Genomic DNA, 27,554 nt, shown 5'->3' on the forward strand with positions numbered 1-27,554 from the left:
GGATGTCATTCATAGCAATAACATGTTGTTGGAGCAGGATGTGATGGAGTAAAGCCCTCAGAGTAGGTATCCACGGCAACCCTTTGTGTGAAGCATCACTTCTCAGAAGCTGTGAGCGGTTCAGCTTCATTCAGCTCTACATGAGCATCCCTCCAACCCAAGATGGCTCTCGGGTCCATGTAGCATTTCCAGCCTCCTCTTCACCCCCGGCCAGTGAGCGCCACACGCATCCAGGACGAACCGAACAGATCACAGAGAGACCTGTGTTCGATAAAAAGGAGCACTCTGGAGCTGCTTACGCAACTCCGTGGTGTTGTCTGCTAGTGATGGCTTGGGCATTATTCCAAGAGCTAGAGAGAGAGAGTTAATCAGTGCATCAGATGATTCAGAATAGTCATGGTAACACAGATTTGCATGTTTCCTACTTTCCTTCTCGCCGCCGAGTCAGAAACCGGAAAAAAGAAGCCAGAGTAGAGTTGAGATGTTACTAAATTCAAATTCAGAGAGGCCCTTGTGTTTTTATGAAGTATTACATCAGTGAGAGCACTTCATAGCGGAGACATCCTGCCTCTGGGTCGACTGTTATGCACAGGGCGTATTCTGCGGGTATAAAGTTGCCCGAATGAAAGAGAGGGAGTTGCCTCGAATCAGCAAATGGAGGATAAGTCGGCAAACATTTTGACATTGAAAAGTGTATTTGGAACATTTCCTCAATTAAAAAAAGGAATACAAACACAGGATGGTAACTCAAAAACATTTTAGGTTCTTTTTTTATTCACACAGTTTTATTTAACAAGACTACATGAGCAAAATACATATTCCAAAACCTGACCTCTGACCTTTAGAAGAAGCTACATCTCTGTAATTGTCACATTACTTAGTAATAGTAGTACTAATGCATTTGCTTTCTTGTCACTTGCATCCAAAAAAGGTCAATCAAAGTGAAACAAAAACCCCAAAAAGTCAAAAAGCTTAAGGTAATGCATAATATAGAGTTGGCTCTAAAGGTAGAAGCAAGAGATGCATGAGGGCACAGAGAGATGAGGAGAATGAAAACAAGCAGCCTGTCCTGTGAGGTCGCCATGGTGAGCATCACGACAGCCTGCACGCTCCCTCTGTAACTCCTTGGAGGAGGAAGACGCCTCTTTTCTGACAGCACATTTAGTTTGCTCCTGCACACTCAGTCCCCGGTGATGTCTTATTCCTGTGTCACCTCCTGTTTGTCTGCCGTGTTTACAGTGAGGTACATCCGTTCTGCGGCACTGTACGTGTGTTAACTGCCCGTCATGTCTGCAGCTGAGATCTAGGCAGCCAGGCAGATGGCCGAATAAACAGACAGACAATCGCTGCTGGCGATTGGATTAACATGAGAATCTAATTGCATTTGAGGATCCAGAGAAGGCACGTACAGAAGAATTCAAAGTGTCATCGCAATGATGCCTCGGTTATAGAGCAACACGGGGCAAAAACATACGTTTTTGTGCGTGTGAGGCTGTTTCAGGTCTTGTGCATAGAAAACAAACGCGTTAAATATATTGATTTCTCAAGACGATGTTGATGAAATCTCACAAAGCCAAGGGAGTGAGACTGCTTTTCAAGCACCAAGTCTATCTAAATCACTAAAACTGAGAACTGTTTTATTGAGGATTTTAGATGAACACTTTAACCGCCTGTTTGAGGAACAAGAGGAAGGAATAGCCTTTTTTACAAGTTTGTTGATATCTGATACCAAACGATCATTAGACCTTTTATTTGAACATGCCCCTCATTCTTTTTCTATTTTTTTCATCAGATCATTGTTTATTACAGTTATATAAAGCAAGTTTAATGCATTTCTGTAGTCCATACAGTTCCTTAAATTATCTATAATATATTTATCTATTTTTTCAGGGACACACAGATGTTTTGTATTGGAACTGTAATACCTTTATGAAGTTCATTGTTCAGTCTGCTCGGTGTCTAAAGAAAGTATGTGGATGAAAGCTCCCATATATTAAACCAATGAGTGAAACCACAGACCTTTGTGTGTGAAGAGAGCTCTTCTACTTGCTGCTACTTCTGCTCCTACAAAATCCCATCATGTGCAAAACCAGAAATGAAGGGAAATGATCACAGATATACAAAACTCACTCGACGCGCTGTGATCATATGTTCTTATTCCCTGCCTTGATTTTGTCTCCAGCAAAGCTGCTGATATGGCGTTTCTGTGAAGCAGCAGTGGAAATAACGCTGTGATTTCCCTCCGCCTCTGTCTCCTGGAGCACATTGGAGGCTGGATGGAGACGGGGGGGTGGACGGGGTGGGGACGGTGTGGGGACGGGGGGGCAGGGATAAATTGTGGGCCTTTGCTTTTGAGGAATGAGCCCTCTCCCTCACTCTTTCGGTTTCTCTTCTTCTCTCCTCGTTCTCTCACCCCTGGAGCAACTGGGGTAGAATAATTACATAGCATGTGTAAAAATGAGCTCCAGACTGATGAAGGAAGAAAGGAAGCAGGGGGGGCGAAAAGAAAAATGGCTGCCCATTCCTGTAAGTAACGCTGAGCCCTGCACAGCAGTTCTCATATTATTTACAGTCGAGGATTTAATGCATTGTGTTCAGTAATGAGCAGCCAGCCAATGTCCTGTGATCTGAAGCACACTTATTCACTCTCCGGGCTGAACTCCAGGTGGCTAAAGGCAAGAGGCGTCCCTCCAGATGTACCCAAGCCAGCTGCTCTGTTTGACTCTATTTGTTTGCACTCAAGTCATATATCACATTGCTGTGTGTGTGTATGTGTTTTTGATCATTAGTGCATTACTATACGTTTAAAATGTACACGATACGTGTAGTTTTGTTGTTCTAGTCACCTGCCTGAGGGTTCTCTCTACTCTAAATTGAGCTAAAAGGTACTTAATCCTGACTTAAACATATGCTGTTTCTCTTCATGTGCATGGCAAATCCATAAAAGCGTTGCCTCCCCTTCGCTAGTCAGGAAACTAAACCAGCATCGAACAACCACTGACACCCTGTGGTCCCCTCTTGAAAATGCACCTCCTACAGCTGCAACAGTATGCTGCATTGCCACATTGTTAAAGTGACGCTCAGTGACAGTCCTGGTGATGGAGAATACGGGGCCTGAAGCGAGCTATTTGAAGCGTGATAACTGTCCTCAAGTGAGTCAGGACAACCATAGGACTTGTTCCAAGCAGCCGCTGTTCTGTGTGAAACTAGAGGCTAATGTTGACGTTTTGTCATGCACTCCAGGCTGCTAAAGGCAAAAGGATTCCCTCCAGATGGAAACCAAGCCAGCTGCTGCCTTTCATCCTATTTTTTTTGCACTCAAGTCAGTTCAAGTCAGGTCAGTTTCTTGGCACATTTACAGTTAATTTTTACATTTCTTTACATTGGATGCTGGTCACCAGCGTAGCAGCACAAAAACACAAGCCCTTATTTTTTCTAGCAGGGAGTCCTATACTCAAAAGTATATATACAAAGTATATATACTTTGTATATATACCGTGTATATATACTGCTCTGTGTGTGTCAGCCAGTAGAGAATGTGTATGTAGACGCAGAGTGGTAGATGACAGCTGCACATTGAATGAGGTTTCACTTTTGTTTACATGTTTGTTAAACAGATTTATTAGTAAAGTATTGGCCTTTTGCTTGTAAAAGTTTTAATGCGGTAAAGAGCAGAGTTGCAGTCAAATAGTCGTCTCCACCTAGCCCCGTCCCAAACAACTCTGCTCACTGACACATCGTATGTGCGTTTGTTACTGTGTGTGTTCGTAGTTGGAAGAACTCAGAGCCACTGTCCATTCTGAGCTGCGTTACAAACGTAGCAGTGCAAGATGGTGGAAACGAGCCATTCCTTGATTAGATTTAAAAGGCTTTTTATAAGCTAAATAAAACCATTCTCAATGCCAGGCCATTAAACACTAATGAAAAAAAATATATTCCTATTGTATTCCATTTCTTAATATTCAGCACTGCTCCCTTAAGAGAAAAAAAGAATCACAAAACTTGACGAGTCACGTTTTAGTTTGAGCAGATGAGGCTGTAGGTTTCCATTACTGGGAAACAAAAGTAAAGCGTGTTACCACATAACCCCAGACTCCATATGCAATAGCCCCGCCTCCACGATTGGCTTTCCCATCATCGTCAACATTTAAGGCCGCGTGCGCAACACTATCAGAAAGCAGAAGTTGGACATTACTTCTACATTTCATAACCAGTTGCAAATGTACCTTTTGTACATATTTTACATTTTGAGTCCATGTTTGTGTCATTGGGGCAAAATGTAATCCTGGAGACCGCATTGTTTAATTTTCTCTGTCCATGGCAGATTTTGTAACTACGATAGCGTCGTAACTCTAAGATGCGTTCCCATAACAGATGTGTCACTTAGATCCAAATTAAGGTTGAGTTCAATGATGTCCGTGGTCAAAGAATCGGGGCAAGGGGGCCGTTATCCTCTTTCTGGATACTTTTTACGCCCGTGGCCCATTTTGGTAGTTAAGATAAAAATGAAGGCGGAGTTCAAAGATGGGTGTGGTCCGAGCAGACCGTTGCTACTAGCAACAAAGAAGTGACGTCGCCTACATCTCCTGAGGTCCATTTGTAGTGCTGAGGCTCAGACTGGTTGTGCGGGTTGCCATTCCAAATATGGTTTTCATTTTACTGTCCCATTGATTGCAACAGATGTCATGCTTCGGTGTGTGTGTGTCTGATGGAGGAAGCAAAGTGCAGTGTTTTGTAAGAAGACTTTTAGTACCTTAGTTCAAATCTAGAATACACATTGTGACAACCATTTTGTTAACTCATCCCCATTACCCTCTGTCTGTCTCTATTTCTGCTGTTTAATATCTATCATTTTTAATTCAGTGCTGATCAGAGTGAAACAACCTTGGGGTCCAAACTGGAGGCCCTGCAGTGCCACTTTACCTGGATTCTGGAATACAGCAAGAACAAACTTTTACATTTAAGGGACAAGCTGGTGGACATCGGCACGGAGGAAGGAAACAGCTGGCTGGGTCACATCTACAACCTGAGGGGCTTCATTCAGTGCAAGCTGGGCTCCACTGAAGACGCCCTGAGTTTCTTCCTCCAGGCTGCAGAGGCCTTCGGCCAGATGAGAAGGGCAGGTGAAGGTCCCTGGTTGGTGGTGAATTACGGGAACCTGGCTTGGCTGCACCACCTCCTGGGAGACCAAGCAGAGAGCGAGGCTTACCTTTCAAAGGTTGAAGCAATAAAAAAGAAATACCCAACTCCATCGGAGGACGAGCTCCATGCAGAGCTCTACGCTGAAAAAGCCTGGACCCTGATGAATTTCGGCACAAAAGGAGAGCTGGTGTCAGAATACTTCCAGAAAGCCATCCAGATGCAGCCAGACATGGTGGAGTGGAACACCAGTCACGTACTGTGCAGCAACTCATGGTTAGAAGATGACATCTTAGAGAAAATAAGGCTCGCCCAGGAACAGGATCCGGAGAACTTGCGCCTTGCAGTTTACTACCTTGAGGAACGTGCTAGGAAAGGGGAAATAATTGAAGATGAAGCACGCCAGTTGGCTAGAAAGTTTTTGAGAAACCCCGTCAGTAGCTACAGTGGTCTAAAAGGGTTACTAAGGATTTATAGAAACCATCTATCAATTGATGAGGCCGTTGATCTGGCAGAGGAGGCTCTGCAACATCATCCAGATGAGCGCTATTTGAAGAGATGTGCCGCACTCTACTATAAATGGTTGATTTATTCTAGCTACAGTCGACCAGAGCAGAGGACGCTGGACAGAGCCATCAGTCTCCTTAAGGAGGTGATTTTTCTATACCCTCATTGTTCGCTTATGAAGAAAGTAGACCTCGCGAATATACACGCAAAGTCCAATCACAGCAAGGATGAAGCTGAGCAAATCTACCAGGAACTGCTAAAAAGTGAGATGGAACCTGCAGAGAAACAGCTGCTTTACAACAATTACGCAAAATATTCAAAGTGCGATCGAAGGGAGTACCAAAGGGCAATAAGGTATCACATGAAGGTGGCGACCATACCGCATCAATCCTCCTTCCGTAGGAACAGCATTAAGATTCTGGTGGAGGTTGTAGAGCGGCACAGGGACTCAATGTGGAGAGAGGTAGAGGAGTTTCTGGAAAACCTGAAAGAGCCATAGTGTTTTTAACACTAGTTCTAAAAAGGTTTTGTGATGGTCGGTTGGTCCAAACGGCAGTATCACCCAACACATACGTGTAATATTGTTGGGTTTTGTCTTTGCTTGTCTATGAAAATTACACTATTCATCGAGCAGTTACCCCATCTTTAAAACTTTACACTACAGTCCAGTTAATGGAATACAATATAAAAGATCTAGCAATTTGTATGAAAGGCTGAACCATATATGAAAGTTAAGAATAATTAATTCTTTATTGACAAAATCATTGGAGCATGTATATTTAATTATATAATTTTCCAAAAGATAAATTATGCAAACTGAATGAGCTGTAATATGTGTTATTTCAACTAAATGTAACTTTTAAATAAAATACCTGGAGCATCAATCACAAGTTGTAGGTGACAATCTTCTCCGCAGGAATCGATCTACTTCCAAAAACACACAAAAAAGATGAAGAATTAGGGTCTTTATTTTCTGACAAATGTCAGGTCAGAGGGTGAAGTTCCTTCTTAACATACAGAAACATATGTTTTAGTTTTGCACAGATCCCAAAGGGATCGATGAAGGCCAGAACTTCATGAAAATAACCTCGTATTAGATTTTTTTCCTCTGGAAGGGTTGTAACAAAAAGATTGAGGCTGAAAAACATGTATTATTGGGCTCTTTGTGTTTAGACAGTATTGAGTAATTTATGGCTTATGTTCTTCAATAAAGTATTTGGTATTGAAACTCCAGTCCAATCTTGAATCTGTGCTATCACCATAACAACATACAAACAAAGAAGGTAATTTTAAATAAAAACCAAAGAAAAACGAAAACCTCTAAGTTGAAGTCTGTCTAGTTGTATTTAAGACCTTTGTAAAACTCCTGAACTGATGAGATTAGATAGAACGAATAGGAAAGATTCTGTAGTTTCCAGAAGGCGCAATGAATATACAACTAAAAGGAGATATCCCAAACCTGCTAACTATAAGAAAGCTAAAAAGACCTCCTACACAGTAGATCTGTGCATTAACCATTTAGGTTTTTACATTTTGAGATGATTTTGCAGGTAGAGCACCTTCCTGTAAAATAATTGATTTAGGATGAAATTATGTGGCTTATTCATTTTTATTACATTTATTTTTTTTATTTAAATGTTTAATCATCTTTTCAGGTCGCTGAGCCAACTAAGGGTTTAATTTTCAAAGGTCTGATGGATGTTTTTGTTTGGCTCTTGTGTACTTCAATAACAAATTGCGCCACAGGGAAAAATAAAAGTTCTTAAAATCTTGTTGTTTCTTCTATTTATAGAGTGTAAGAAAATATAGTCTCAACTTTTGATGCCTTATGTTTTAGGATTGTAATCATACGTGTTTGTAGGCTTCCATTACTGAGAAACAAAAGCCGAGGAGCTTTTGTTAAAGTGCCGCTCCTCAACTATCCGCTTCAACAGGTCTGTGAACATATGAAGCTGCGTGGCCAAAATCGTATCACTTACACCAGAGAAGCCAATGCAGCATCAACAGCAAGAACCAGCCACACTAAAGTAGTTGAGCATGTGAGAATGTATCTTTGTAAAGTGAATATGACACCTCTTTTTACAATCAAATACTTGAAATGATGAAGGCACTTGGTAATGACAAGCTCATAAGCGACAAATGAGCGATTGTGAAAATGGGATTTTTATTATTATCTTTAGGAACACCAAACCGCTGCAGGTAGCATAGCGTCATGATGCAGGTGTCTCCAGGTAGCCATGGTAATAGTCCTTACCGAAACACGTCGGACTGCCTGGTCAGGAATCTACAAACTTGTGACTGTGTTTAAAATAATACACGTGACATCTTGACATTCTAATAATATGAGAAGTTTGGGCAGATCTGGCATGTTTTTTTTTTGTTTGGCTCTTGTGTACTTCAATAACAAATTGCGCCACAGGGAAAAATAAAAGTTCTTAAAATCTTGTTGTTTCTTCAATTTATAGAGTGTGAGAAAATATAGTCTCAACTTTGGATGCCTTATGTTTTAGGATTGTAATCATACGTGTTTGTAGGCTTCCATTACTGAGAAACAAAAGCCGAGGAGCTTTTGTTAAAGTGCCGCTCCTCGACTATCCGCTTCAACAGGTCTGTGAACATATGAAGCTACGAGTCTTGTCTTTAGTCAAGTCTTGGTTTGATCTTAATGCATCATGTCTTAACATAAAGAAAATAACAGTCATGTTCTTTGGAAATCAAAAAGAATTGGATCGGGATATTGAATTAAAAATCTGTCAAGATAAAATGAAAGGAGAATAAATTCCTCTGCGTAGGAATCAATCATAAAGTAACATGGAGACAATATATTTATTTGTATTAATTGTACAAGTCAATAGCGATACTAAATCACTATTACTTCTGTGTATATCATACTGTGTCATGTTGTGTGAAGGTATGGGGGTCAACCTATAAAACACTCATAAACACTCTTGTTACAAAAACAAGCTCTACGTATCATTAATAAAGTTGGTTTTTATGAGCACACAAACCCCCCAGGTAGCCAGCGGACTCGGCTGTGTCATTTATTCCCCAAAACTAAGGAGAATTCAAAGACAGATTTCAATACGTAAAGATGTTCATGTAAAGATTCAAAGGTGTCACAACTTGTCAATATTTCCATTTGACGAAAAGGTCCCAGGTATGAAGATGTGGAATCGTTTTTTTGTTAATATTCACTAAAGATCTTCCTAAAATATAGTCTCAGCTTTTGATGACTTATGTTTTAGGATTGTAATCACACGTGTTCGTAGGCTTCCATTCTTGAGAAACGAAAGCGAAGGACCGTTTGTTAAAATGTCAAACCTGAACTACACGCTACAACGGGACGGTGAACCTATAAAGCTGCGTGGCCAACATCTTATCACTTACACCAGAGAAGCCGAAGCAGCATCAACAGCAAGAACCAGCCACACTAACTTGTTGAAACAGCTGAATGATGAGGTGAGTAGCTGTTTCTATTTTATTGATTTAATATCGTATCATTGTGTCCTAGAGCCCAAACATATTGTCATTAAGTTCATTAGTAGTTCCTTGCTATATTCCCAAATTTCTGTCTTTACTTCGTTGATCTCTCCAATGTTTCATTTATTCTGTTTTTTTAGACACTATTAAAGGGAATCAAAAAAAATGTTTAACTTATTCTTAACAAGTATTACTTATCAGTTGTTTTCTCTAAATTGTATTTTTTCTTACTCCATTTGTCTTGCCTCACAGCATTTCACTAGTTTCCTTTCTTACCTACTTGACTCCTACTTCCTACCCCTTAAATCCTTATTTTGTCTTTCCTTTCTTACTTACTTGACTCCTACTTCCTACCCGGTTAATCCTTAATTTCTCTTGCCTGCCACACCTTTTTCTTCCATCCTCAAACTTCCTACTACCTTTCTTTAATAATATTCATTTGATACTCTGCTCACCTCGGGTTTTATTTCAGCCTTTGTTTTTGTCTTGCCATTATATTATATTTTGTCGATTCTTATGCCTCTTTTTTATCCATTCCTTCCTCCCACTGTCCCATTGCCTTCATTTCTCACTCGTCCACTCATTTGGCTTCCTTTGTCGGATTGTCTGTTTCTCTTTTAAGATGTCCTTCTTCACGTATACTTTCCTCTCCCTACTGTGGGGATTGAACCTCTCTAAGAACACTATTCCCGTCGCCTCCAGCCGGTGGTGCAAAGTAAAAAGAACAAGCCGGCTTAAGTTTGAAATGAAAAATGATTTAATAACTAACAGAAACAAGCTGAGTCATATAGACAACATTAAACAACCAGGTTCAGGGAAGCATTGAAGCTCCTTTCTTTAACATTAGAGAATTCAAACAGCTCCTATTACGTCCACTTACACTACTTCCATCTTATTTCACTCAGTGAGGAACCTTTGAAGCCAAAAGAACTATTGGAATTCAGCCTGTGTCTTTGTTTGCCAGAAGCAGGCCTCTTTGTGTCTGGGGGTGTTCACGTTCCCTTTACAGCCTTCAGCGATTGGCTGTAATCCCAACAGTAGCCCCGCCCAGTCTGTTACCTGTTGGACTTGTTCTCTCTCTCTGGCTCCTTCTTGTGGTCAATTCTGAAACCGCTCGCTTCCTTAACTTAACCTCATTAATAATAACGTAATAAGACAAAACATCATTTAACTTTTCACACCAAGGTATTAAAAAATATTTAAAAAAATAAAAAAATATATAATATCACACATAATATCATTATTACCACTAGTCGTGCTTGTACTTCTTCAATTACTGACACTACCATACTTTTTCTTTGCAGCTTTCTGTTGGTCCATATTTTTTCTTCAAGGAATTGTTTGCTTCCTACAGCATTCAACACTGCTAACTCCATTTCTTTCTTCCTCCCTTCCTCAATATAAAATGATGATAATACAGCATGCTTTTGAGGATATTATATTAACCAGTGATATGTTTAAATATTTGTCATTCTTATTCCACATCAGTGCTGATCAGAGTCAAACAACACTGAGGTCCAAACTGGAGGCCCTGCAGTGTCATTTTACCTGGATTCTGGAGCCCAGCAAGATCAACCTTGTACTTCACCGCGACAAGCTGGACGAGATCGGAACGGAGGAAGGAAACAGCTGGCTGGGTCACATCTACAACCTGAGGGGCTTCATTCAGTGCAAGCTGGGCTCCACCGAAGATGCCCTGAGTTTCTTCCTCCAGGCTGCAGAGGCCTTCGGCCAGATGAGAAGGGCAGGTGAAGGTCCCTGGTTGGTGGTGAATTACGGGAACCTGGCTTGGCTGCACCACCTCCTGGGACACCAAGCAGAGAGCGAGGCTTACCTTTCAAAGGTTGACGCCCTAAAGAAGAAATACCCAACTCCATCAGAGGACGAGCTCCATGCAGAGCTCTACGCTGAAAAAGCCTGGACCCTGATGATCCTCGACATAGAATGAGAGCTGGTGTCATATTACTTCCAGAAAGCCATCAAGATGCAGCCAGACATGGTGGAGTGGAACACCAGTCACGTCATCGGGTTAGCGAAGGCTTTTGTTCGAGGCAGCACAAAGATGGAGGCTGACATCTTGGATAAAATGCGAGACGCCAAGGAACAGGATCCAGAGAACTTGTACCTCGCTGCTTACGACATTCAGATACGTGCAACGAAGAGGCAAGACGTTGCAGACGAAGCACGTGAGTTAGCCAAAAGGGTTTCAATAAACCCCGTCAGCAGCTACAGTGAGATGAGAGCAATACTTCATGTTTACAGAACCTGTAGATTGATTGATGAGGCCATTCTTTTGGCAGCAAAGGCAGTGGAAAACAATCCAGATCAGCGTTATCTCAAGAAATTTGCTGCACTAACTCTCAAATGGAAGATTGTTTTTTTCAGCGACAGTGGCGTAGATGAGCGCATGGTTGACAAAGCAGTCATTCTCCACAAGGAGGTGGTTTCTCTTTACCCAGATTCTGCACTTGTGGAGGAAATGAAGGATGAAGCCAAACGTTTGTTCCAACAACTGCTAGAAAGGGAGCTGGAACCTGCAGAGAAACAGGTGCTTTACAACCACTACGCTAAACATCTTTTCTTTGATCTGAAAGATTACAACAAGTCAATAGAATATAACATGAAGGCAGCAAAGATACCGATAAATTCCTTCTATCGTGAGAGCAGCATTAAAGCTCTGGTGAAGATGAAAAATAAAGGCAGGAGCCCAAAGTGCAGAGAAATAGAGGAGTTTCTGGAAAACCTGCAAGAGGCTGTGTAAATCCTTTTTTTTCGTGGAAGGAGGTCAAAGCAACATGAGAATTTGGTTGAACAGAGTAATATAATTTGTACACATGACAATAAAGATCTTCAATCAATTAAACTTTCAAAAACACACAAAAAGATGTCTTTATTTTATGACAAATGTCAGGTCAGAGGGTGAAGTTCCTTCTTAACATACTGTAACCGTGATGGAGCTACTACCGCCGGGTGCGTTGAAGGATGCACGGGTCTACTTAATAATATACTTTTGTGGCTTCGGTGCTCCACTCTTCGGCCTTGCCCCAGAGCGTCCGCTCCAGTCTCTCCTTTCTCCAAGTCCTGCTCACTGATTTCACAGGGGAGACAATCAGTCAGGATGTTGTTCAGATGTACTTGTTAACTACATGCTGGGACCGTTCCCTGAACCACTCCCCCGCTCGCCGCTCTGCAGCTGAGCTAACCACACCACGCCACCACACATACAGAAACACATTTTTAAAATAACTGTGTCTTATTTGGAGCCATTGGGGGCAATATGACCCTCAAATATATACATCTTTGTTTTATTTCTAAACTTGAGTAATCAGTAAACCTTCCAAAAACACACAAAAAATATGAAGAATTAGGGTCTTTATTTTATGACAAATGTCACGTCAGAGGGTGAAGTTCCTTCTTAATATACAGAAACATAGCGATCAATGAAGGCCAGAACTTTATGGCAATACTTTTAAATCAGATTGCATCCTCTCGAATGGTTGGAACCAAAAGATCGAGGCTGAAAGGCTGCCGATGGAGTGAGTGATTGGAAACAGGTGCATTCACACTGCTGAAACCGGAGATCAGTGGTCCAACATCTGAAGTGGAAATTACTTGGGGGGGGAAAAAAAGGAGGAAACAGAGATCAATCGTTTTCTCTTCTTAGTTAGCCATCCCGCATACTTCAGTCATGTAAAATAGAAGACAAAAAGATGAATGCATGAGTCACCTCTCGCCACAAAAACTGCAACTTACCGTCAGCATTTGGGCTATGCTAACGCTGTCTCCCCCTTCTTGGAATCAAAGGACATTTTTTGCAATTTCTTTTCATACCGTCTCTGATCTATATTTAATATCTAATACACTGGACACTTTATTGTTGTCTTTCGCACTTGTGTACTTGTTTGTCTATTGTTTGCACCAACCTGACTGATCCAGAATATTTTTAATGGACAATTTGCCTCAGATTTGGACCAATAGTATGAGTACTTTGGATATCTGCACTGGATGTTCATGCCCCACCGCCCGAACAAAATTGTACATGTTGAATTTTGTGACTCCATCTATGCTTTTTCAAATAATTGAACAAAAAAATTTCAATCACTTACAAATAATCAGATTGCTCCATCAGCCAAAAACAAATCAAATATACAAACCATATTGTAAGTTTTATCTGTGCAAAAAAGAACAAATATTTGGCCGAAAAAAGTTTATTGGGGTTGTAATTAACCTGAATTGCAGTGAATGTGCAACATGTGCAAAATAAAAACAAATGAGTGTGGATATGTATGGGCCATCTCTCAATACTCACAAAATCTCACGTTTTATCAGTATTGATGGCTGCAATAAGCCTGCTTTTCACGACAAATCACACATTCACTCTAAATGGTAATTTGCATATTCCAGAACGCCTCACTGTGACTCCAGAGAAACCACCTCGGGCGAAAGAACGTTTCCACCTTCCATGTTCCATGTTCCATGTTCCATGTTCCAAGTTCCATGTTCCATGTTCTGTTCTCCGCAGCATAAGAACACACGCTGGCAAATTCAGTTAGTATAAAGTCAGTTAGTTGCCAGCCTTGGAACTGCACACACACACAGAAGTTTTTGCAATGTGGGCACGTCTATCTGCGTTTTTCGGCCACCACAAAGCCGACAACGTACCCGCAACCAAAAGAGCTCGAGGTAAGTGAGGAATCCAGACAGACGTCTGCGTTAACTGGTGTTGAGCGTTTATTGGACTTGTCAGCTGGAGAAGGCTGGGTACCTTGAGTAAACCTCTGAGTAAACCTCTGGTTCCTACTGTCGGGACCTTTTTCTTACTGTTTCTTTTGCGTCTGAGGCGTGAAAAGATAAAAGAAGACCGTTTTAATGCAGTTGGTGACTTTAGTTCACTACAAAATGAATGTTCCTTTCTGTTTTTGCTCATCTAGATGAGGATACACAAGAAGAAGAGGCTCGAGGGGCCCTCGACCACTCTCACGTTGATTCAACGTCCGCCTCAGCAGACACAGGTAAGCCAATCTGTCAAACTGCTGCTGGAGATGCTTCCCATCATCAGTTCAATAAACATTTGGTGTATTTATCTAGATAAACTTCAATCCCCTCTTCCTACTAATAATACATTTTCAGATGCATTGGTTTTCCCTCAGGATTTTAAATATCTCTCTCATATTATTTCAACAGTGGTTTCGTAATTTGTTTTACTGATATGTTAAAACCTGAGACCATAATATTCCCCTTATTAAAAAACTCATGCCGACATTGTAATCCCAGCAAGTTAAAATAGAAAACAACCAAGGAACGATGTTGGGCAATATTGAGAAGACACGTATGTGAAGTTAATTTGTAAATCGAGGGGGCACACATGAAATTTAGAAGTATTATTCGGCAGAGTTGTTAGGTTATTTCTCCCATATTGGGCATTTTTGGGAGGATCTGGTAGAAATGATCAAATATTCCTTTAAAGAAGATTTAGCCGAGCAGAAAAGACACGCTGTCTTGTTGTCAATGTCTTTTTGCTTGTCTGTAGTCGTTGGCAGGAGAGGTGTCAAGAGGAAGGTCACCGCTGCTGAGGGCGGACCAATGAGGAAGAGGAAGAGGAGGCTGGTCACCGAGGACAGCGAAGACAGCGAGCACAGCGAGGAGGAGGCCAAACAAAGTCAGTAGTTTTAGGCTTTATTACGTTCAGTGTCAAATTAGAATTGGTAATACCATCGTAGGATGGGTAGAGTTTAGTTGACATAAAGTCGCTGTCACTCACAAATGTATTAAAACAGCATGTTTGGGTCTGCAGGAGGATGGCTATCGTATTTTCCGTTTTTCGGCCACCGCAAAAGAGCTCGAGGTAAGTGAGGAATCCAGACAGACGTCTGCATTAACTGGTGCTGATGGTTTATTGGACTTGCTGGAGAAGGCTGGGTACATTAAGTAAACCTCTAAGTAAACCTCTGATTCCTACTGTAGTTGTCAGGGTATTTCCCCCATATTGAGAATTTCTGGGAGGATCTGCTAGAAATGATAAAATATTCCTTTAAAGAAGATTTAGCCGAGCAGAAAAGACACACTGTCTTTTTGTTGTTGTTTTTTTTGCTCGTCTGTAGGATGCGACAACGCCTCTGTGGACGGACCGAGGAAGAAGAGGAAGAGGAGGCTGGACGACGAGGACGACGAGGACGGCGAGGACAGCGAGGACGACGAGGACGACAAGGACGGCGAGGAGGAAACCAAACAAAGTCAGTGGTTTTAGGCTTTATTACGTTCAGTGTCAAGTTAAAATTGGTAATACCATCGTAGGATGGGTAGAGTTTAGTTTACATATATATTCGCTGTCACTCACAAATGCTTTGAAACAACATGTTTGTTTCTGCAGGAGAGTTTGAGGCCAAATATATAGAACTGGATCACATCGGGGCAAGAGGACGTGCATCTGTGTATGCCGGCCTCCGCAGAGACGACAACGTACCCGTAAGCGTTACACACACGTTCCCAAACACACACAGAAACACACACTCTCTAACAAAAGTCTTGTTTCCATCTCGTAGGTTGCCATCAAACATATCAGAAATGAAAACGTCTACTGCACACATGTGGTGAGTGAGCAACGCCTTCTACTGTCAGAATGTTCTGTGTTGGAAACTCAGTCTGTGAATGCATCACGGAGGAACCGCTCTGATCCTCAACTCTCGCGTGACGTTACAGGACGACAAAGGGAACGTGATCCCCACAGAGGTCGCCGTCATGTTGAAGCTGGCGGCCGAATCGGATGGGACATCGTCACACGTGTCCCTGCTGGACTGGTACCAGTTGGTGGGGGAGCTCGTGCTGGTGATGGAGAGGCCGATGCCCGCTGAGAATTATAATAACTATCTCCCGTACAATAAATTCTATGTGAAGAATGAAGAAGACGTCAAGGTGAGGCGCTGTGATCAGCTCAGAGGCACAGCGATGAAAGCGTGTCGACGCATCTTCCTCTGATCCCTCGCCTCTCTCCTTTTGTCCGTTAGATCATCCTGAGGCAGCTGGTCGATGCAGCGCTCGATCTGGAGAGCAAGAACGTTTTCCACCGGGACATAAAGGCGGAGAACATGCTGATTGAGACGCGCTCGGACTTCCCGCGGGTTCGCCTCATCAGCTTTGGAGTTAGCTGTTTTGATGATAAAAGACAGACTTACGAGGACTTTTACGGTAAGATGTCCGGCTCTTGCTCCCGTTCTTCACCAACCCGTCTGTGACTTTTACCGTGGAACGAAGCTCCTCATCCTCACTGTTTTGTTTTATTATGTCTGTAATTTCTAGATCTGAAGACCCCAGAGTTCTACCTTGAAAATGGATACAGAGCAGGACCAACCACAGTGTTCCAGATCGGAGTGGTGCTGTATAATGCCCTCCACATGAGGAAAAGGTTCAACACGTTGGCGTTCATTCAAGGATTTCAGTCTCTCCCACCCAAGACCTCCAAATGTAAGAACATTACACACAAACATGTCGAGAGACACAAATCTGCTCCTTTCATTTCACATTCCGATGATGGTCCTCACCTTTCTTCTCTTTCTCTCTCCAGCCTGCAAGGACTTCCTCCTGATGTGCCTGAGAGTCAATCCCAACAACCGTCCAACGCTGGAGCAGCTCAGGAATCACCAGTGGCTCAGATAATGCCATAAGACCTACCCCCTACCCTTACCCCCTTCCCCCTAACCCTACCCCCTACCGCCTACCCACTACCCCCTACCCCCTTCCCCCTAACCTCTACCCTTACCCTCTTCCCCCTTCCCCCTTCCCCCTAACCCCTACCCACTACCCCCTACCCTTACCCCCTTCCCCCTAACCCCTACCCCCTACCGCCTACCCACTACCCCTACCCCCTTCCCCCTAACCCCTACCCCCTACCGCCTACCCCCTACCCTTACCCCCTTCCCCCTAACCCCTACCCCCTACCGCCTACCCACTACCCCCTACCCCCTTCCCCCTAACCCCTAACCCCTACCCTTACCCCCTTCCCCCTTCCCCCTGACCCCTACCCACTACCCCCTACCCCCTACCCTTACCCCCTTCCCCCTAACCCCTACCCCCTTCCCCCTAACCCCTACCCCCTACCGCCTACCCACTACCCCCTACCCCCTTCCCCCTAACCCCTACCCTTACCCCCTTACCCGCTTACCCCTAACCCTAACCCCCCCCCCCCCCCCCCCCTTAACATAATTACATAATTAAACAATAAAAATGTTTTATATAATAACCAAATTAATTTCTCTGTTCTTTAGACCACAAATAATTAGCATTCTTTTTTGTTTTTATTACTTTTTGACTTATGTTAAACTACAATGTTCTTGAGTTAATGAGTGCATGTATACACAACACACATGCAAGTTTGATTGTGCTTCAACTATTTAATTTATGCCATCTTACCTTCAAATTTTGACAGAGGAAGAAGAGAAAAACTTTCAAAGTAAATAAGCGTGCTTTAACACACAACATTTTTTATAAGAACTAAGTCAGGCATTTTAAAGCACATACTAATTTGATTCACTACAAATAAACACTCAAACCTCATTTATACGATTCAGGCACAAACAGTGAAAAGGGGAATCAACAATAAGAAAGTTGGACTGAAGATGTCGCTGTTGAAGCATTTTAATCACTATTTCAATCATGTTTTATTTCAGAGAAGAGGAAAATCTATCTTAAAAAATAAACTGCACGTTTAGAAATAGTTTAGTCTTGCTGTTGTTTACGTTTGCATCTCCCCCTTGCCTTTTAAAAACAAAATAGGAGCAACCTCTACTTGTTGACTCTGAGCTTTACGCCACCAGGAAACCTTCTGAGTGTTGTGGCCAGTGGTTGTAGAGGTACTCAACAACCAAACTTAAGCTCAATTTGATGAATTTTTATTTTCACTGTATTTTTACAGTGATGATGAAGTCAATTATCTGGTACTTCTCCCCCTAATGTCAATAAATCTGGATATTAGATAATGGCTAAGAAATCCAAAATGACTGCTGCGCCCCGGCTGCATTCTTAATATAGATAATTCACCTCAATTTATAAATTAGCAAACTACAACAATAACAACAATGTAAATTGTTGATATGTGTTTTGGATAAATAAGCAAGCTATACCTACTAGTACATATGAATAGGTTGACATGGTAATATCAAATTATATTAATATCTTATGAAGTATATAACTTGTGATTATGTCCTGTATCCAAAACATTCCTTCCTGTATTGATATTTCTCAAAAAGCTTAAAGCTTAGGTATAACTTCTAAGCAAGGAAATGAACTCCTACGGCCGTCAGTCGTCGTTAACCGTGTGGGGGGACGACAGGAATGCCGTTTTGAAAACTTCATCTTTAACATTATTAAGGTCTTAGGTCTTTTCTGAAAAACTTTGAGAGGGATCTGATTAATTTGCGAGGAGAAGGGCATCAATCAATAGTTACATAATAATTCCACTTCAGGTTGATAGTATACCACCTCCAGGTGTCACTCAGTGATAATCAGGACATTCTGATTTAGCATTTGAAAGTTAAAGCCACTCAAAATGTCATACATGAGCCAACTTCATTCAAAATCTTTCACTAGTTAACTTCTGGTCAATTTCAGATTATATTGAAAAAGGAAACATGATAGTTTCAATACAGATTAATAGTACACATCCCCAAGGTGTGACTCAGTGATAACCAGGACATTATGATGTACCATTCCAAAATGAAAGCCTCTCAAAATACCAAACATGAGCCAATTTCCTTCAAAACCCTTCACGAGACTACTTCTGGTCAATTCCAGGTTAGAATTAAAAGGAAACTATGAATAGTTACACAGTAATTCCAAAATCTCAATCACTACAGACAACATCTGGTCAATTTCAGCACAGTCTCACGCCTCACAGCAAGAAGGTCCTGGTCCTGTCTGCGTGGAGTCTGCATGTTCTCCCCGTGTCTGCATGGCTTCTCTCTGTGTACTCCGCCTTCCTCCCACTCTGCAAAGACTTGCTCTGGGGATCAGGTTGATTAGTAACTGTAAATTGCCCGTAGCTGTGTGGATGTGAGTGTGAAAGGTTGTTTGTCTCTGTGTCAGGCCTGTGCGACCAATCCAAGGTGGGATTGACTCCAACCCCTCCGCGAGGTGAGTAGCTGTTTCTTTTTTATTGATTGATAGAGCCCAAACATATTGTTAGTATGTTTATTTAATAGAATGTTGCTAATTCCTTGCTCCTTTCCTACCTTTCTGTCTTTACTTCGTTGATCTCTCCAGTGTTTCATTTATCCTCTTTTTTTGGACAAATCAAAGGGGATTTAGGAAAAAAGTATTACTTATCAGTTGTTTTCTCTAAATTGTATTTTTTCTTACTACATTTGTCTTGGCTCACACCATTTCACTACTTTCCTTTCATACTTGACTCCTACTTCCTACCCCTTTAATCCTTAATTTTTCTTTCTTGCCTACCACACCTTTTTCTTCCATCCCCAAAATTCCTCCTACCTTTCATTAATAATATTAATTTCATACCTGGACCCCTGACTGCGTCTGTAACGAGGCGACGGAGAACGGCGAGGCCGGTCGTTGTCACGGTAACCGTCACGGCGTCTGTGGGGCTCTGGGGTTTGGAGTCGCTCCGGCTGCAGGTGGAAGAAACAAACGATATGAGATGAAATGGGCTCAGAGTGTAACAAACACCAACATGTTCTTGTGGTCCATTAAAGACTGACACGTCTTCAATCAGAAGAGGTTCCTTGACAAAAACGGAATATAAAAAACGTGATTGATCGTAACCGGTCCTTTAAGATTATTTTCAATTTCAATGACTTTAACATCTCAGCCTCCTCAAGGACGTGTCTTTTCCGTAATACAAGCACATACACACACACACACACACACACACACACAGAGTCAGGGTTGTGGGCACGTGAATCAAGTGGCGTCTGTGAACAGATGAGCCTGAACCTACCTGGAGGCGGGGCAGAATGATGTCACACATCCTCTCTGCATGAAGAAGCTCATCCATGAACTCGTCCACGTGCATCAACTCAAATCCTAAAACAAAAGACAAAATAGTTGATGAAACATCCACCACATAGTCAGTGCTTGTTTCATACTCGTACGGTGGCCCTGAAGTGCAAAACGCAACGGCAAATAGGAAAACACAACGACATTAAGTTCTTTTGGAAAGGGTAGGGCCTTATAGCAGGAAGCAGAGGACCCTCTTAATCCGAAGCCTTTCCCCGCGACGGAAAGTGACATGGCGGATTCAAATTACCGTGACTCCTTAACTATTCTTAAACTGAGAAATTCCGCTTCCTAGATATTATGGCAATCAATAAATCAGTGGCGGGACCGAGAGGCTGTGATGAGGGGGGGAAGTGAGCGCAGCAGAAAGTCACGGAGAGATGCCGATGTTTTACGAGTGTCTTCAAAGTGTCCGACTAGTGTTTCACCATTGTTTTACCGGTGTTTTGTTGTTCAATTATATTTAGGTGTTGTAAATAAAAGTAAATAAAAGGGGGGGTACCGCGGACGCTACGGGGTGGCGGGGGTTGTGTTTTGCACTTCAGGACCACCGTATACTCGTACTCTAAATGCAACCTGAAATTAGATTTTGGTCAGATTAGTGAACCAAAAAATGAGTGCGATTTTTATTATTATCTTTAGGAACACCAAACCGCTGCAGGTAGCATAGCGTCATGATGCAGGTGTCTCCAGGTAGCCATGGTAATAGTCCTTACCGAAACACGTCGGACTGCCTGGTCAGGAATCTACAAACTTGTGACTGTGTTTAAAATAATACACGTGACATCTTGACATTCTAATAATATGAGAAGGTTGGGCAGATCTGGCATGTTTGGTTCCGAATACTCAAGCCATGTGTTGCATGATCAAGGACGTAACCACGCTTTCTTTGGGGGGGTCGTGTCTCATGATCAAGTCTTGGTTTGATGTTAATGCATGATGTCTTAACATAAAGAAAATAACATTCATGCTCTTTGGAAATCAAAAAGAATTGGATCGGGATATTGAATTAAAAATCTGAGATTAAAAAAAAAGATAAAATTAAAGGAGAATAAATTCCTCTGCGTAGGAATCAATCATAAAGTAACATGGAGACAATATATTTATTTGTATTAATTGTACAAGTCAATAGCGATGCTAAATCATTATCACTTCTGTGTATATCATACTGTGTTATATTGTGTGAAGGTATGGGGGTCAACCTATAAAACACTCATAAACACTCTTTTTACAAAAACAAGCTCTACGTATCATTAATAAAGTTGGTTTTCATGAGCACACAAACCCCCCAGGTAGCCAGCGGACTCGGCTGTGTCATTTATTCCCAAAACTAAGGAGAATTCAAAGACAGATTTCAATACGTAAAGATGTTCATGTAAAGATTCAAAGGTGTCACAACTTGTCAATATTTCCATTTGACGAAAAGGTCCCAGGTATGAAGATGTGGAATCGTTTTTTTGTTAATATTCACTAAAGATCTTCCTAAAATATAGTCTCAGCTTTTGATGACTTATGTTTTAGGATTGTAATCACACGTGTTCGTAGGCTTCCATTCCTGAGAAACGAAAGCGAAGGACCGTTTGTTAAAGTGTCACACCTGAACTACACGCTACAACGGGTCGGTGAACCTATAAAGCTGCGTGGCCAACATCTTATCACTTACACCAGAGAAGCCGAAGCAGCATCAACGGCAAGAACCAGCCAAGGGTTGGAAGGGTTGTAACAAAAAGATTGAGACTGACAAACATGTATTATTGGGCTCTTTGTGTTTAGACAGTATTCAGTAATTTATGGCTTATGTTCTTCAATAAAGTATTTGGTATTGAAACTCCAGTCCAGTCTTGAATCTGTGCTATCACCATAACAACATACAAACAAGGAATACCAAAGAAAAAAGAAAACCACTAAGTTGAATAAATCTGTCTAGTTGTATTTAAGACCTTTGTAAAGCTCCTGAACTGATGAGATTAGATAGAACGAATAGGAAAGATTCACTCTGTAGTTTCCAGAAGGCTAAAAAGACCTCCTACACAGTAGATCTGTGCATTAACCATTTAGGTTTTTACATTTTGAGATGATTTTGCAGGTAGAGCACCTTCCTGTAAAATAATTGACTTTGAATGTTTAATCATCTTTTCAGGTCGCTGAGCCAACAAGGGTTTGATTTTCAAAGGTCTGATGGATGTTTTTGTTTGGCTCTTGTGTACTTCAATAACAAATTGCGCCACAGGGAAAAATAAAAGTTCTTAAAATCTTGTTGTTTCTTCTATTTATAAAGTGTGAGAAAATATAGTCTCAACTTTTGATGCCTTATGTTTTGGGATTGTAATCATACGTGTTTGTAGGCTTCCATTACTGAGAAACAAAAGCCGAGGAGCTTTTGTTAAAGTGCCGCTCCTCAACTATCCGCTTCAACAGGTCTGTGAACATATGAAGGTGCGAGTCTTGTCTTGAGTCAAGTCTTGGTTTGATGTTAATGCGTCATGTCTTAACATAAAGAAAATAACATTCGTGCTCTTTGGAAATCAAAAAGAATTGGATCGGGATATTGAATTAAAAATCTGTCAAGATAAAATAAGAATGAATTCCTTCGTGTAGGAATCAATCATAAAGTAACATGGAGACAATATATTTATTTGTATTAATTGTACAAGTCAATAGCGATACTAAATCACTATTACTTCTGTGTATATCATACTGTGTTATATTGTGTGAAGGTATGGGGGTCAACCTATAAAACACTCATAAACACTCTTTTTACAAAAACAAGCTCTACGTATCATTAATAAAGTTGGTTTTTATGAGCACACAAACCCCCCAGGTAGCCAGCGGACTCGGCTGTGTCATTTATTCCCAAACCTAAGGAGAATTCAAAGACAGATTTCAATACGTAAAGATGTTCGTGTGAAGATTCAAAGGTGTCACAACTTGTCAATATTTCCATTTGACGAAAAGGTCCCAGGTATGAAGATGTGGAATCGTTTTTTTGTTAATATTCACTAAAGATCTTCCTAAAATATAGTCTCAGCTTTTGATGACTTATGTTTTAGGATTGTAATCACACGTGTTCGTAGGCTTCCATTCCTGAGAAACGAAAACGAAGGACTGTTTGTTAAAATGTCAAACCTGAACTACACGCTACAACGGGACGGTGAACCTATAAAGCTGCGTGGCCAACATCTTATCACTTACACCAGAGAAGCCGAAGCAGCATCAACGGCAAGAACCAGCCACACTAACTTGTTGAAACAGCTGAATGATGAGGTGAGTAGCTGTTTCTATTTTATTGATTTAATATCGTATCATTGTGTCCTAGAGCCCAAACATATTGTCATTAAGTTCATTAGTAGTTCCTTGCTATATTCCCAAATTTCTGTCTTTACTTCGTTGATCTCTCCGGTGTTTCATTTATCCTGTTTTTTTAGACACTATCAAAGGGAATCAAGAAAAAATGTTCAACTTATTCTTAACAAGTATTACTTATCAGTTGTTTTCTCTAAATTGTATTTTTTCTTACTCCATTTGTCTTGGCTCACACCATTTCACTAGTTTCCTTTCTTACTTACTTGACTCCTTCTTCCTACCCCTTAAATCCTTATTTTGTCTTTCCTTTCTTACTTACTTGACTCCTACTTCCTACCCGGTTAATCCTTAATTTCTCTTGCCTGCCACACCTTTTTCTTCCATCCTCAAACTTCCTACTACCTTTCATTAATAGTATTCATTTGATACTCTGCTCACCTCGGGTTTTATTTCAGCCTTTGTTTTTGTCTTGCCATTATTTTATCTTTTGTCGATTCTTATGCCTCTTTTTTATCCATTCCTTCCTCCCACTGTCCCATTGCCTTCATTCCTCACTCGTCCACTCATTTGGCTTCCTTTGTCGGTTTGTCTGTTTCTCTTTTAAGATGTCCTTCTTCACGTATACTTTCCTCTCCCTACTGTGGGGATTGAACCTCTCTAAGAACACTATTCCCTTCACCTCCAGCCGGTGGTGCAAAGTAAAAAGAACAAGCCGGCTTAAGTTTAAAATGAAAAATGATTTAATAACTAACAGAAACAAGCTGAATCATATAGACGACATAAACAACCAGGTTCAGGGAAGCATTGAAGCTCCTTCCCTTAACATTAGAGAATTCAAACAGCTCCTATTACGTCCACTTACACTACTTTCATCTTATTTCACTCAGTGAGGAACCTTTGAAGCCAAAAGGACTATTGTAATTCAGCCTTTGTTTGCCAGAAGCAGGCCTCTTTGTGTCTGGGGGTGTTCACGTTCCCTTTACAGCCTTCAGCGATTGGCTGTAATCCCAACAGTAGCCCCGCCCAGTCTGTTACCTGTTGGACTTGTTCTCTCTCGCTGGCTCCTTCTTGTGGTCAATTCTGAAACCGCTCGCTTCCTTAACTTAACCTCATTAATAATAACGTAATAAGACAAAACATCATTTAACTTTTCACACCAAGGTATTAAAAAAACATTTTAAAAATAAAAAAATATATAATATCACACATAATATCATTATTACCAATAGTCGTGGTTGTACTTCTTCAATTACTGACACTACCATACTTTTTCTTGTTGTTTGTTTGCTTCCTACAGCATTCAACACTGCTAACTCCATTTCTTTCTTCCTCCCTTCCTCAATATAAAATGATGATAATACAGCAGGCTTTTGAGGATATTATATTAACCGGTGATATATTTAAATATTTGGCATTCTTATTCCACATCAGTGCTGATCAGAGTCAAACAACACTGAGGTCCAAACTGGAGGCCCTGCAGTGTCATTTTACCTGGATTCTGGAGCCCAGCAAGATCAACCTTGTACTTCACCGCGACAAGCTGTTGGAGATCGGCACGGAGGATGGAAACAGCTGGCTGGGTCACATCTACAACCTGAGGGGCTTCATTCAGTGCAAGCTGGGCTCCACCGAAGACGCCCTGAGTTTCTTCCTCCAGGCTGCAGAGGCCTTCGGCCAGATGAGAAGGGCAGGTGAAGGTCCCTGGTTGGTGGTGAACTACGGGAACCTGGCTTGGCTGCACCACCTCCTGGGAGACCAAGCAGAGAGCGAGGCTTACCTTTCAAAGGTGGAAGCCATAAAGAAGGAATACCCAACTCCATCGGAGGACGAGCTCCATGCAGAACTCTACGCTGAAAAAGCCTGGACCCTGATGATCCTCGACATAGAACGAGAGCTGGTGTCAGATTACTTCCAGAAAGCCATCAAGATGCAGCCAGACATGGTGGAGTGGAACACCAGTCACGTCATCGGGTTAGCGAGTAATTTTGTTCGAGGCAGCACAAAGATGGAGGCTGACATCTTGGATAAAATGAGAGACGCCAAGGAACAGGATCCAGAGAACTTGTACCTCGCTGCTTGCGACATTCAGATACGTGCAAAGAAAGGGCAAGACGTTGCAGACGAAGCACGTGAGTTAGCCAAAAGGGTTCCACAAGGAGGTGATTTCTCTTTACCCAGATTCTGCACTTGTGGAGGAAATGGACCTCGCAAATATATACGCAAAGTCCAATCGCAGACAGGGCGAAGCCAAACATTTGTTCCAACAACTGCTAGAAAGGAAGCTGGAACCTGCAGAGAAACAGGTGCTTTACAAACACTACGCTAAACATCTTCTCTTTGATCTGAAAGATTACAACAAGTCAATAGAATATAACATGAAGGCAGCAAAGATACCGATAAATTCCCTCTATCGTGAGAGCAGCATTAAAGCTCTGGTGAAGATTAAAAATAAAGGCAGGAGCCCAAAGTGCAGAGAAATAGAGGAGTTTCTGGAAAACCTGCAAAAGCCATAGTGGGTTGTTTTTACAACCCTGGTTCCAAATCTGGAGGAGATGAAGGTGAAGATGAGATGAAGTTGCATTACCTAAAAAACACTTAGCAATTTATTTGTGTCCTTTAAAACAGAAGCTTTTCTACTAGTGTTTAAACTTTGGTAGTTTGTTTGCAGTACACGCGATGTGTATGACAAGCTGAATAATACAACGCTGTCCTTCAAATAACATCCACTGTGGACATGTGTAAATGTTTTGGTCATCATTTGATATCACATGGTTCATCAAAAAAAGATATTGATCAGATGTAATGTATATTATATTCCTGTTATTATGGTTTTCTCCTGTTAGCTGTGTATTTTAAGTTCATGTAAGAATATTACTAGTACTAGCAGCAGTATATGAAATCTGCTTTGCTGTATGACTTGGAGTAGTGGAATATAGAAACTAATAATAATGTAACAATTTATTTGATGGACCCCTGTAACCTGAATATTACAGCCTGATACAACTGATTGGATGCATTTTAAGTATGTAAATCTGTAACAATTCCTGTGTAAATGTATTTTTTTCTCTTTTAGTGAGTCATTGTAATTATGTGGAAGGAAGTCAAAGCAACATGAGAATTTGGTTGTACAGAGTAATGTAATTTCTACACATGACAATAAATATCTTGAATCTAGTTAAATCCACTTAAAAGAACTGTGTCTTATTTGGGGGCATTGGGGGCAATATGACCCTCAAATATATACATCTTTGTTCTTGAGTACTTGAGGAATCAGTCAAACTTCTAATAACACACAAAAAAGAATTACGGTCTTTATTTTATGACAAATGTCACGACAGAGGGTGAAGTTCCATCTTAACATACAGAAACATATTTTTCTACTTTTACACAGATCCAAAGAGATCAATGAAGGCCAGAACTTTATGACAATAGAGAGTACTTTTAAATCAGATTGAATCCTCTCGAATGGTTGGAACCAAAAGATCGAGGCAGAAAGGCTGGCGATGGGGTGAGTAATTGGATACAGATGCATTCACACTGCTGAAACCAGAGGGCTTTGCATTGTAAATCTCAGAGGTCAGTGGTCCAAGACCTAAAGTGGAAATTACTTGAAAAATAAAACAAATTAAAAAACATCATTGAATTTCAAAAGATTTAGAGGCAAGTTCACCAACAGATCACAGGCAAAATAAAAAGGAGGAAACAGATCAATCGTTTCCTCTTCGACTCTTCTTGTGACTCTTTTTTGAACTCCTGTGATGTAAAAGAAACATAATGAGGTTAAATGGAACTGATCAAACAAAGGGTTCATATCTAATTACTAATAAGACAGGAGATCCAGAAAAATAAAGGATGAAGATCATGTGATATGATCAAATAAATATACAGTTTTTTGGGGACAGTAAACAAATAAGCAGCACAACCAATCAAGAACAAAGCAATAATGATTAGTTTTTATGGAAAAATGTATTATTGGGCTTCTTGTGTTTGGAGAGTATTCAGTAACTTTGGCTTATGTTGTTCAATAACGCATTTTGCAGCTGTCTTTTTCTTTTCAAAGGACAGTATTTGTATTGAAAGTCCAGTTTTAAATCTGTGCTATTACCGTAAAAACATAC

At 41.1% G+C, this 27,554-nt stretch overlaps 4 protein-coding genes and 1 pseudogene across 6 annotated transcripts in view; 4 read left to right on the top strand and 1 right to left on the bottom strand.

Moving 5' to 3' along the window:
- The first annotated feature begins 2,502 nt into the window (after nucleotides 1-2,502).
- Nucleotides 2,503-6,874, top strand: LOC120823605 (antiviral innate immune response effector IFIT1-like). Of its 2 annotated transcripts, XM_078107956.1 has the most exons (3): nucleotides 2,503-3,152; nucleotides 3,244-3,337; nucleotides 4,864-6,874. In XM_078107956.1, exons 2-3 carry the CDS (start codon nucleotides 3,273-3,275, stop codon nucleotides 6,143-6,145), a joined length of 1,347 nt encoding a protein of 448 aa, XP_077964082.1. In that variant the 5' UTR covers nucleotides 2,503-3,152; nucleotides 3,244-3,272; the 3' UTR covers nucleotides 6,146-6,874. The 2 variants fall into 2 exon arrangements, with proteins under 2 accessions (XP_077964082.1, XP_040039670.2); XM_040183736.2 differs by having other exon boundaries at nucleotides 3,141-3,337.
- A 2,095-nt stretch (nucleotides 6,875-8,969) lies between these two features.
- LOC144411407 (interferon-induced protein with tetratricopeptide repeats 2-like) lies at nucleotides 8,970-12,001 on the top strand (annotated as a pseudogene). Its single transcript, XR_013468567.1, has 2 exons — nucleotides 8,970-9,105; nucleotides 10,615-12,001. The product of XR_013468567.1 is annotated as an interferon-induced protein with tetratricopeptide repeats 2-like (transcript).
- A 1,698-nt stretch (nucleotides 12,002-13,699) lies between these two features.
- Nucleotides 13,700-16,854, top strand: LOC144411430 (serine/threonine-protein kinase pim-2-like). The gene is made up of 11 exons (XM_078108088.1): nucleotides 13,700-13,809; nucleotides 14,058-14,138; nucleotides 14,657-14,785; nucleotides 14,921-14,971; nucleotides 15,228-15,359; nucleotides 15,497-15,591; nucleotides 15,669-15,716; nucleotides 15,826-16,038; nucleotides 16,131-16,311; nucleotides 16,423-16,587; nucleotides 16,688-16,854. Exons 1-11 carry the CDS (start codon nucleotides 13,737-13,739, stop codon nucleotides 16,777-16,779), a joined length of 1,260 nt encoding a protein of 419 aa, XP_077964214.1. The 5' UTR covers nucleotides 13,700-13,736; the 3' UTR covers nucleotides 16,780-16,854.
- Nucleotides 16,855-23,245: 6,391 nt separating this feature from the next.
- On the top strand, nucleotides 23,246-26,620 carry LOC120824077 (interferon-induced protein with tetratricopeptide repeats 5-like). Its single transcript, XM_078107961.1, has 2 exons — nucleotides 23,246-23,397; nucleotides 24,868-26,620. The coding sequence occupies exons 1-2, from the start codon at nucleotides 23,390-23,392 to the stop codon at nucleotides 25,760-25,762; spliced, it is 903 nt and encodes a 300-aa protein (XP_077964087.1). The 5' UTR covers nucleotides 23,246-23,389; the 3' UTR covers nucleotides 25,763-26,620.
- A 114-nt stretch (nucleotides 26,621-26,734) lies between these two features.
- LOC120823611 (pre-mRNA-splicing factor 38A) overlaps nucleotides 26,735-27,554 on the bottom strand; it is a 38,154-nt gene continuing 37,334 nt past the window's right edge. The window contains exon 8 of the mRNA XM_078107959.1: nucleotides 26,735-27,189. Coding sequence (XP_077964085.1) covers nucleotides 27,062-27,189 — 128 coding nt within the window. The 3' untranslated portion in view covers nucleotides 26,735-27,061. The remainder of the gene's footprint in view (nucleotides 27,190-27,554) is intronic.

This window comes from Gasterosteus aculeatus, chromosome 8 (assembly GCF_964276395.1).
Source record: "Gasterosteus aculeatus chromosome 8, fGasAcu3.hap1.1, whole genome shotgun sequence".
Classification (NCBI taxonomy): Eukaryota; Metazoa; Chordata; class Actinopteri; order Perciformes; family Gasterosteidae; genus Gasterosteus; species Gasterosteus aculeatus.

What these genes read in the sequence shown, in the direction of transcription:
- LOC120823605 (XM_078107956.1), top strand. Translation starts at nt 3,273, where the DNA reads ATGGAAACCAAGCCAGCTGCTGCCTTTCATCCTATTTTTTTTGCACTC. An exon ending in CTCAAGTCAGTTCAAGTCAG is followed by an intron (nt 3,338 to 4,863) that starts GTCAGTTTCTTG and finishes TTTTTAATTCAG; the next exon opens with TGCTGATCAGAGTGAAACAA.
- LOC144411430 (XM_078108088.1), top strand. Translation starts at nt 13,737, where the DNA reads ATGTGGGCACGTCTATCTGCGTTTTTCGGCCACCACAAAGCCGACAAC. An exon ending in CCACCGCAAAAGAGCTCGAG is followed by an intron (nt 14,972 to 15,227) that starts GTAAGTGAGGAA and finishes GCTCGTCTGTAG; the next exon opens with GATGCGACAACGCCTCTGTG. An exon ending in GCAGAGACGACAACGTACCC is followed by an intron (nt 15,592 to 15,668) that starts GTAAGCGTTACA and finishes TCCATCTCGTAG; the next exon opens with GTTGCCATCAAACATATCAG.